The 11,398-nt window shown below is 38.0% G+C and overlaps 2 protein-coding genes across 2 annotated transcripts; one reads left to right on the forward strand and one right to left on the reverse strand.

Moving 5' to 3' along the window:
• Positions 1 to 1,477: 1,477 nt before the first annotated feature.
• On the forward strand, positions 1,478 to 4,877 carry LOC107738066 (uncharacterized). The gene is made up of 2 exons (XM_016549744.1): positions 1,478 to 2,145; positions 4,129 to 4,877. The coding sequence occupies exons 1-2, from the start codon at positions 2,103 to 2,105 to the stop codon at positions 4,875 to 4,877; spliced, it is 792 nt and encodes a 263-aa protein (XP_016405230.1). The 5' UTR covers positions 1,478 to 2,102.
• A 1,176-nt stretch (positions 4,878 to 6,053) lies between these two features.
• LOC107738067 (uncharacterized) lies at positions 6,054 to 9,324 on the reverse strand. Its single transcript, XM_016549745.1, has 7 exons — positions 9,147 to 9,324; positions 8,691 to 8,762; positions 8,501 to 8,572; positions 8,103 to 8,278; positions 7,966 to 8,023; positions 6,866 to 7,037; positions 6,054 to 6,256 (listed from the first exon to the last, which is right to left on the reverse strand). Exons 1-7 carry the CDS (start codon positions 9,156 to 9,158, stop codon positions 6,054 to 6,056), a joined length of 765 nt encoding a protein of 254 aa, XP_016405231.1. The 5' UTR covers positions 9,159 to 9,324.
• Between the last annotated feature and the right edge of the window lie 2,074 nt (positions 9,325 to 11,398).

Below are 11,398 nucleotides of genomic sequence, written 5' to 3' on the forward strand. Positions count from 1 at the left end.
TCAAGAAACCTTTTTTAATTATTATTATTATTATCATCAATATTTAAAACAGTTGAGTACATCAGGATTCTTTGATGAATAGAAAGATCCAAAGATCAGCATTTATCTGAAATAAAAAGCTTTTGCAACATTATCCATGCACTATACCAAAAGCTTGGAGTCAGTATACATTTTTTAAATTTATTTAGCAAGGATGCTTTAAATTGATCAAAAGTGATAAGGACATTTATAATGTTACAAACGATTTCCATTTCAGATAAATGCTGTTCTTCTGAACTTTCTATTCATCAAAAAAAACCTGAAAAAAAAAATCGAATCTGTTTTCAACATAATCATAATAATAATAATAATAATAAATGTTTTTTGAGCAGCAAATCAGCATATTAGAATGATTTCTGAAGGATCATGTGACACTGAAGACTGGAATAATTATGCTGAAAATTCAGCTTTGAAATCACAGGAATAAATTACATTTTAATAAAAATATTTCACAATATTACTGTTTTTGCTGTATAATAAATGCAGGCGTGGTGAGCAGAAGAGACTTCTTTAAAAAACATTAAAAATCTTACTGATCAAAACATTTTGACTGGTATTAAAACTATTTCTAAAGTGCCTAAATGTCAAAATTAGTACAATATATTTGTTGAAAAAGTCTAATACACTATTGAATTATTAGGCTGTGCGATTTATGATTTATTATCGATTTATTATCGAATGAAAAAAATCGGAAATGATCACGTTGGTACATCGAGAAGGCATAAATATAAAATAATAAGAATAAGAATAATAATAACTAAAAAAAAAAAAAAAGCAGGGCAGCGGGCTAAATCAGCCGCCAGGCCACCGTGAATTCTCCCGGTTCTCCCGATGGCCAATCCGGGCCTGGGCATCAGCAACTGGGAAAGATGTGGGACATACTGTATCGTTCACTAGGAAACAGTTGGTCTCTTCAGCCCTTACTGAGGTTAAGTGCTTTGCTCTGGCACAATGGCAATAGATAGGATGCCTTATTCAATTCTCCAAGTGATGCATCACCTCCATATGGGAGTCAACAAGCAACTTTGGCATTAATAGCCCAGGGTATTAACCATTAGATTGCTCACTCCACTAACTCTTTGAAGGTTGTTTGCTATGCATTGGTGTTAATTTGATAAATTAATTTGATAAACCCACGTTAGTCACTCTCACAGTTTATACCGTCACATTTTGTGCGATCTTTGTTAGGTCCAGTAGAAGTACATTAGAAAGTGTTACATCCGAATGGGGTCAGCCATGATACATCTAGTTTTTTTTAAACATACGGGATGAAAAGCTTGTATTAATGTTATACATTTAATTAACAACAGAGCCTACTGATGATACCAATTCATTTAACATGATGAAATGATCAAATGGTAAATTATAGTTTCATACTTTATGAATGTTTTTGTCATTCATTTATATTTGATCACATTGTATCACCTGTACGTGCAGGTAAGCATACACCAGTCGTAGTGAACGTGCAAACAATTACTAAATACAGTAACAAACACATGCAGGTGTTTTGTTTCCTTATCAGTCTGTACCTACATCAAGCTCGTCATCATTCGATGCTATCTGTACGTGTGCATTTACATATCCACTTGACAACCAGTGGCATTTACTTTTTCTCTCCGCCGACCGTGCGCAAAGATACATCGTCTTTGTCCCTGGTGAATCTTATTTTGGGTACATCGCTGACGCTTTCTTGAGGGCTGAACTTTGCCCACACGCTCCTCATACACTTCCAGCGCTCGTTAACGCCGTGTCCTCATGGTTGTCTCACACAGCTCCCCGCGGAGGCGTGCCCACGCCGCTCAAATACAGCGCCGCAGACGCGCGTCTGACTCATTGGGTTTGTCAGAGCGTATACAGTGAGGTAAGCAGAGCCGCGCTGCCCACGCCGAGGAGAACATGCGATTGTCTCGAACCATACCCACTCCCGACATTGAGACACAGCGCGTTCGTCTCAGTGTATAGTGAAGCGCCTTTGCCGATTTAGGAGAGAAAAGTTTTAGGAGGTGACAAAAGCTACGACGGTTTGGACGTCTACTTTCCATTCAGCTGTTTGTGGAGGACGCATGATTTACCTGTGCCGGACCAAAAGCGAAGATTGCATGAAAGGTGAGAGTCTTTCACTGACAAATCTTGGATTTGGAAAGGAAGTAGTCGCGAAAATATTTATTTGTTCTGTGGGCCTTATTAATTAAGCTGTACAAGTTTAAGATTGTCTTTCAACCTGATTAATTGAAACGTGGCTACTTTTTTTTTTTTTTGCTGGAATATTTTATAGTTGTGTATATGACTTTGCTAATGGACTGTGAACTAGTGATGGATGTCTGCTAGGCTCATTAGTCAATTTAAGAACTATTGAGTAAAATAAGTGTTTATTTCATGTTAATGTCATTTAGTGCTATTTGTATTTAACAGTTTTACCTGACTAGAGCCCCAGTAAAACCAAGGTAGAAGAAAAGCAGGCATTTTTAGGCTGGTTTAAGCTTGTTTTAGACTGATTTAAGTAAGCAGTATCACTATTGGCATTAGTTACTAAAAAAAGTAATATCAGTCAACCACTATGAAGTAATTGCACTGGTTTGTAATAATTAACTCTTGAAGAGTTGCAGATGACCATGTAAGGACCTCTGGGCCCGGTTTTTCAAAAGTAATCCACTAGGATTTTGGATAACGGATTGGATCAAATCTTGAAAATGTGTTTTTCAAAAGAAAAATCGGATTACATAATCGGATTAGATCACGTAATCCAATCTTGGTTTTGATCCGGATCAAACCTTTAGTTTGGGTTTTTTTTAGAACTTTTTTGTAGGATTTGGATCACTTTGATCCAAAAAATCTGGATTAAACCTTTTGAAAAACCGGGCCCTGCTGAGTAAAGTTAAAGATGGACTTTCAGTTAAAGCAGTTTTTTTGCTTTGTTAACTGCAACATTAAAAAAAAACTTGTATTTATTATTAGTCTGCGACTATGAGATAACCATCAGGATTACTTTACATTTACGCAGCTGTTTGACTATGAATGTTCTTATTGTGGGTTTATCTAAGTGTCTCTTTCTACAGCAAATGTGGCAACATAAAACACATTGGACAAATTTTGGGTTTAAAAATCTGCTATTTCTGAGATAGTTCACAAAGCACATTGTGGTTCAGATGTTCACAAAGGAATGGTAATTTCCTTACAGATGTGCTTGTGTGTGTTTGTCTGCTTGTTGCCAGTAGATCAGATCAGTCTATTTTATTTCGTGTTTGCATTTCTCACCTGACACACGCTATTACACACCATTGTCTTTGGGACAAGAAATATTTTGAAGGTGGCGGGATGTCGTCTAAAGCTGTTTCCTGTAGAAAGTTTCTCCTCCACAATAGGCATTGGGGCTAAAAATAGTTGGAGGTCTGAGTGGTGACCAACATCAGAAGCATCTGAGGATGCTGAAATAATGGGCCAGAAAAAAAAGAGAGCGGAAAAAATAAAATGCAGCACAATGGTATGGGCCACATGGCCAGCACAATGTGGGAATAAAGGTGAGATGTTTTTGGGAACACGAGACAAAAGAAAAACTAGCTGCCAGTGTTACATAACTTCTGCAAGGCAGAACTACAACACCCCTCTGTGCATTTAGACTTGACCTAATGAGGCCCTCAAGGGCATGTTAACACGGGTTGGTTCAAATACATGTTTGAAATGGGTGTTGTTATCGTCCTTTTTCCAGCAGTGTCTCAGATGACTCACAGACGACAGACGTTCTTCCACTCTTGCTAGACACGAATGCTTCATATTTGAAGCTCCTGTGCTGCATGCAGGAGGAGACAATGCATAAGTGTGTTAATGCTTGACTGAAAGCCATCCTAGCCTGAGATCTTGGGTGTGGGTTTATTTGTAGCCATTTTTCCATGAAGAGCTGACAGACAGTTGCAGTCAGATTGCCACATAAGAACAATGTTCTGGGTCATTTTATGCTTAAACATTAAGGTAGTGTGTGGCTAAATATGAGGTGAAAAACATGGTTAAGAAAAGTAACACTTGGACCACACATGTAAATATCTCTTTGGGGTAAAAAGCATGAAAACATCTTTCTCTTGTTCTTTGTTTCAGATCTCAAGGCTATACTGAGTTGCACCACACTGGGAGGCTTACTGGATAAGCAGGAGAAGTATCCCTGTGACTCCAAAAAAGTGTCTCCGCTTCTATCTTCTCCCACGATGGCCCTGGCCTCCTTCCATCTGATGCAAACTCTAAAGAACTCTCCGGCGGCTCTGCGTCGGCGATTCCGTCGCGACCGAACAGAGAGCCTGTCTCACGGCGATCCCCTCTTCAAGGTGCACTACCTTGGCACCAAGAAGATCTTCTCCCTGGACTTGGAGCAGGCGGAGGATGCCATCGATCGACTCCTGGATGGAGCCCCTGGGAAGCTTTCTAAAGATCACGCCCTAGTAGTGCGACCCCGATACGTCGAAGTTAAAGAACTGAGCACCGGAAGGCAGCTCACCAAGACCTACTTGCAGGATATCGCGTACTGCGCCTCGCACACGGCCAGACCCAATGTGTTTCTGTACATCTGCAGGCAGCCCGGTCAGCAGCTGCAATGCAGAGTGTTCTGGTGCAGTAGGGCAGAAAGGGCAAAGGACATGACCGCCTGCCTGGCAATGTCGTTTCAGAGAGCGCTAAATGACTGGCAGGGGGGATGTGCCACGTTGCCGCAAGGGGAAGGGATCACTAAAGAGCCAGAGATTTCTGGTACGCCCACTGCATCCATAGGCTCAACATTGCCAGCTAGTTTGGGAAAAGGTGAGTTAAAGCAGAACAAAGTGGAGACAGATGAGTGCTGTACTCTTGTAGCTTAAACAAAAGATGCTAGCAATACCAAGGTCATGGGTTTGATTCCCAAGGAATGCATGAACTGATCAAATGAGTATCTTGTATGTAATGCAAGTCAATTTTGGTACTGAGATTCTTGTTTCTGGTTGTCTTTCATATCCATATCATATCCTGCTTTGCCTGGTTCTACCTCAGTTTGCCATTTTTATTCAGCTTTGAACTTAAAGCGTAGGTTCTAATTCCAAACTGATAATGAAGATTAGCAGTATTGCTATGTGCTTTTAAAATGAGATTATTCTTTCTATGCACCTGCATTCCAGCAGTTTTTGAGGCCATAATGGCTCATGCACCCCCCCCCCCCCCGACTTATTCAAAGGTATGCTTATATAGAGCGTCCTTGAAAAAGCAGCATCTTTGCACTGCAGTTATATGTAGTTATAAATTGCAAGGATGCGGGGTTTTAAAGACAATCAGTTTTATTCTAAACTACCGTATGCTTTCACATGCTCTTTTTTTTTTAAAATTTTTATATGGCCAAAACCTCCACACATTATTACCAATGACTGAATTATAATTACACCATCAATGTGACCATCATGCATGGTGCATTATGTACTGCATAATTATATACTGGCTTGACAATCAGGGCTGGTTGTAATTTGGCGTTTTGGTACTGAGATTCTTGTTTCTGGTTGTCTTTCATATCCATATCATATCCTGCTTTGCCTGGTTCTACCTCAGTTTGCCATTTTTATTCAGCTTTGAACTTAAAGCGTAGGTTCTAATTCCAAACTGATAATGAAGATTAGCAGTATTGCTATGTGCTTTTAAAATGAGATTATTCTTTCTATGCACCTGCATTCCAGCAGTTTTTGAGGCCATAATGGCTCAAAATGACGTCAGAATGCTGACTTATTCAAAGGTATGCTTATATAGAGCGTCCTTGAAAAAGCAGCATCTTTGCACTGCAGTTATATGTAGTTATAAATTGCAAGGAAGCATTTTTAAGTGGCCTGGTTGTTTTTAATGTAAATGCAACTTGTTTTACTACATCAGCCCATTTTTCTTTGAGAAGAAAAAAGCCCAATAAGTCACTGTCTCCAGGCAACAGCTAATGACGTCAGAATGCTGACTTATTCAAAGGTATGCTTATATAGAGCGTCCTTGAAAAAGCAGCATCTTTGCACTGCAGTTATATGTAGTTATAAATTGCAAGGATGCGGTTCCTCTCGGCTTCCCTGAACCACAATCATCTCCAGGAAATTCAGGAGGGCCCCAGTGACCAGGAAGCGCTCTGGGAGGGACAGGGTTTGGAGGTAGCGCATGTCCAAAGAGAAGGGGTTGTCGGGAGGCGGCATGGTGCACAGTCCCACCAACTCACTCACTACATCCCATACATGAGTTCCTACAGGGTAGATGAAAGTTTTGTGTGTTATGTAAGACCCTTGTAAAATGAAAAGTACAGATGTTTGATTACTATCCTTCTGGTGGACTTGGGGATTGATATGCTTTATGGTAACACAGCAATATATGGATATACAACCACTAAAGCAAGTTGTATGTATATTTATACATAATATTTAGCATGTTTCGCAATATTCCCGTCTGTCAAACATATTTTATTGGACTGTCCAACTTTTAATGTATGTAGAAAACTCTTTTATGAAGTGAACTCACCTTTGCCAGAAAAAGTTAAAAAAAAAATTATCATATGTTAATGTAAAAAATCTTGTGTGATATAACTTGTGTTTGTTTGTTAGCTGGTTTTTATTGTATTTGTTATACTTGTATTTTTTTTATTGTTTTTGCCATGAAAATAGCCTAAGATGCTGACATGGCATTAAATAAATATATACTACTACTACATAATCTTTAACCTTGTTTAAAAAAAATAGTAAAAGTTTCCAAACTTTGATCCAGGAACATAAAGAAATATTGTATATAATAAAATTGTGAAAAAATGGCCAATAAAAGTTGAAGATGGTGAAATAAAGAAGTTTAAAGATATTAAAACCTTGGGATGTTGAAACCCAGTCTGTGATGGACTTCAGCTTCATTGGTGTATCTTTGACTAGCGTATCAGTTCCTCCGACGTTTACTAGGCGCTCATGATTGGATCGAATCCAGACATAAGGTTGCCCATACTTGGCATAGCCGGCTAACAGGAACAGGGTGCAGTTCATTTCCTGCAATGAAAACAAATCTTTTGAGAGCCTTGACCACTGCAAGACAATCAGAAATTTCATCTTGATAACTTACAGAAAACCTAAAAGTTAAAGGTAAACGATTGTATATACAACATTTTATTATATAGCAAGAGTGCATTATGCAACTTAATTGTATTTCATCTTTAATCTCTTTAATTATGTGCACTACTGTTCAAACATTTGGGTTAAGTAAAAAAAAATCATAATTATTGTAGCGTCTGGACCACTCAAACACACAATATATATTTTGTTTTTATATTTAACAAATACTCAAATAGATTATTTTTGATCAAATAAATGCAGCCTAGGTGAGCAAAAGAGATTTCTTTCAAAATCATAAAAAAAGCTTACAGACCCTAAACTTTTGAACAGTAGTGATTATTTTTTCAAACCTAAATGAATTGCCAGTGTATTTTAAGATTAGTAATGTTCTTAATATGTGACCACGGGCCACAAAACCAGTCATAAGGGTCAATTTTTCAAATTTTAGATTTATACATCATCTGAAAGCTGATAAGCTAAATAAATAAGCTTTCCATTGATGTATGGTTTGTTAGGATAGGACAATATTTGGCCGAGATACAACTATTTGAAAATCTGGAATCTGAGGGTGCAAAACAATCAAAATATTGAGAAAATCGCCTTTAAAGTTGTCCAAATGAAGTTCTTAGCAATGCATATTACTAATCAAAAATTAAGTTTTAATATATTTACAGTAGGAAATTTACAAAATATCTTCATGGAACATGATCTTTACGTAATATCCTAATGATTTTTGGCATAAAAGAAAAATCAATAATTTTGACCCATACAATGTTTTTTTGGCTATTGCTACAAATATACCCCAGCGATTGGTTTTGTGCTCCAAGGTCACATATGTGAATTTGACATTGGCAATGATACTCACAGGAACAGCGATCTCTCTCTCACTGGGTGAGGCTGGGAGAAGATGAGAATCAATATTCCTGTGAGTGAGTAATGAAAATAATTGATATACAGCACTTAGTTTATAATTGCTACAGTCCAAGGATATTTTTCCTCCACCTGCTGGGAGTTTGTTGCTGTGTGGCGTCTGGTGTCTCTGGTTTGTACTGTGGAGGTGGCCCTTCTCCTGCTAAAGGAGAGCTGGCATAGTCGCTGTCCAGACTGTAACTGCTACTGCAGGTTGAGCTGGTAAAGGTGGAGGCCACAGACACGGCGAACCCAGGAGAACGCCATCTCTGTGAGCAAAGAGTCACGTTGCCATAAGATACAACTGTCACTGATGCAGCAGCACTTGAGCTTGAGATGAACTATGTTTAATGTTTCCAGAGATAAACGTGTATGTTTGAAGCTGCACTGTATGACTTAACATCTCCAAACATCTTCTCAAACACATTTTTAATATAGAAAAGTATGAGAGAGTAAACAAAAAGGGACAAACAGAGAAACAAAGACCCCACCAAGTCATCATTGACCACAGTCAGCAGAAGTTCCTCTCTCCCTCTTAGCCAGGGCTGAAAATAATGGAAGCCCTACAGACAGACATAAAACACAGCAAAAACAGCGGCATGAGCTTTAATTACCTCAGAAAGTCGTGCAGGTTTAATTAAATATGAAACTGTAAAAAGTATTGCTTTAGGAAAAGTCCACCTGTAAAGAACCCAGTATTGCAAGCTCTGACAGGAAGTGCTGAAGTCTCGCCCTTTGTTCATGTTCCTGCATCTATCACAAAGGCAAAACAGTTTAGATAATTAGTTGTTCTTATAACGTACACAATACACACTTATATAACAACAAATGGCTTTTAATGGTGAATGAACAAGATTCGATGAAGCCCACATCCACTAAGGGCTCGTCGCTTCGTTACTAGGCAACGGTAACCAAGCCTGTCATTGCCAGCGATGGATTGAGAAAATAAAACCCTTTGCATTTAATATGCGAATATACAATTAATGTTTTCACCAAACACATCATCATGATACGACCTCTGCAACACCGTTTATGGCTGTCAAACAAAATCTAACCGGTTAGTTACCGAAATATCTGGAAATTTGAGCATAAGCGCATAAATAAGCATGCAATCAAAAGACATGTTCATATACTTACACCAGAACTCATGTTTACACGTACACTGATGGACACTCAAACCAATTTGCTGTAAATGCGATGCATTTACATTGAGCAAATTAATGCAAGCACACTGTCACGCCTATTCCCACATCCATTTCTTTGTCTTCCCTCTGCAATGCATTGTATCACTTTTTTGTTAAATTAATAATACATGCAATAGTCTCTTATCCTAATGTTTTTCCTCCACGGTTTTAGGTGTTTCGGATTTTAGGTCTTATTTGGTATTTGATCTCGCGCTGATCATTGTGCAGATACTTCTGTCGCGCACAAGGGATCATCTGCGTGTTGTGCTCTTAAAGAAAAACGAAACCATATCGCATAACACCTGTGTGTATAATACTTATACTTTGATGTATTTTTGGAGAGTAACATTTAACACAACATCACAGGATAAATTTGAGGAATCAAATCTAATCAATTTATGACCAACCATAAATAGTTCTGACCAACAGGTAAAATCTGGAATTTATAGTCACTGCCATTTTGTATTCCGTTGAGAATTATTCAGTGTCTATGTAGCTAAATATAATAGCGGTGTCGTCAGGCACTGTAATTTAGCAACATGGTTATTATTTGCATTTAGCCACAGTGCCAGATCATCACTTATTGCGTAATAACCTAAGTTAACTGATTAAATGAAGACATTATGCAGTATTATTGCTTATGAATCTGTGGTTTGCATGTCTTAGAAGGGTTATAGGCTGGGGTTTAGATGGTAGGCCTGGTGGTCTCCCAGCCTGGCCAGCTAACAAGTGCCCCTAAACCACTCTAAAACCATCAAACCAGATTTCAAAGTTTTCTCATGTCATATAATCATCTGTCTCCCACTACTAATACTGCCTGTGCCAATACATTGGTGACTTGCACATCAGTAGGCTACGTTTGTATGTATCACGTTCTTTAAGGGTTTCATCTGATTATTACCGTAAAAGGTCAATCGTTTTTTCATATTTAATTTCAGCACATGAATCAATCACACATACTATAAAATTCAGGTTCACAAAAAGGACACAATCTGTAGCTGGTGAATTCTGTGTTGACTAGAAATGACTCACTGCATATATCAAGCAAAATTATGTCAAGCCACCCTGTTGCCCACAACAGGAAGTGAACACAATTGCAGCCATACAATACTGCCAGAAGAGATTCAGTGGAATGTGTATTGTCTACTAGCTGCAAAAACACTCTGGGCCAGAACACATTATGTACTTTCTGTTTTAATCAGTCATCTTATTAATTGTTCTGCTGAAAAAAACAAAATGCTGGACCAACGTAGGCTACTGATGTCACGGTTTCACTTTTAGTCACTTCTCAGAATATAATAAAGAAGTATGATATGAGTTCACTGTTTCTCATTATAGTTTGTGATAGTTTCTTCCTCTTTCTTTCAAGGCGACCATCATTCCTAAATGCTACTTCTAGTTTCAAATAAAAATAGTGTTTTTAAAATGGATGCCAAAAGCTTTGGTTCTGACATTTTAGTTTTAAAAACTATTTCAAATATGAAATATTCAAAAATGAAATTACTCAGTTTTATAGTGTTACCTCTGTTCATTTAAGTGGTATGTTATCGGATGGTTTACGTTTCCAAAACTGACCTCACTTCCTGTCTGACAGTTTAGCTGACAGCATTATGTTCTTTTCCTGTATATAGCTACACTGTGCTTTTTAAACACTATCTATGGACATCCTGTAAAGATTACGTAGCCTGAAAAGAGCTCAATATACAGCCACTGTTTATTTAATTAATCAATGTAAATAATTCACTTCTGGACCTTCAGTGTGAGAATCTTTATAACAGAGAAGTACAATGTGTCTACTCTATTCAATTACACTGAAAAGCTTGTTTCATTCCCTCATTTTGCTCTTTCCATTCAGACAAACCCTTCAAATGTCCCCTGAAATATATCCACTCATTAGCCTAGCACAAAATATTATTTTTGTTTTAGCCCTGATTCATAAAAGCTGGAGAATGTGGTGCAGCTTGTGTCAGTTCATTCATTTGTTTCAGGCCAAAAGATTTCATTCCATTGAACACTGCTGTCTTTATGCTTTATGTTCAGTCCTTGAGTGAATTGTTTTAGTCCATTTTATTTTATTCTGTTTCCTTTCCACCTCTCATCTTTTGGATGCTGATATGTGGATGGGTGCTGAAGGCCACACTCTAAAAAATGCTGGGTTAAATGCAACCCAGTGCTGGGTAAAATAGGGACAAACCCAGCAATTGG

This window comes from Sinocyclocheilus rhinocerous, unplaced genomic scaffold, assembly GCF_001515625.1.
Source record: "Sinocyclocheilus rhinocerous isolate Xijiao unplaced genomic scaffold, SAMN03320098_v1.1 scaffold494, whole genome shotgun sequence".
NCBI classification, from domain to species: Eukaryota; Metazoa; Chordata; class Actinopteri; order Cypriniformes; family Cyprinidae; genus Sinocyclocheilus; species Sinocyclocheilus rhinocerous.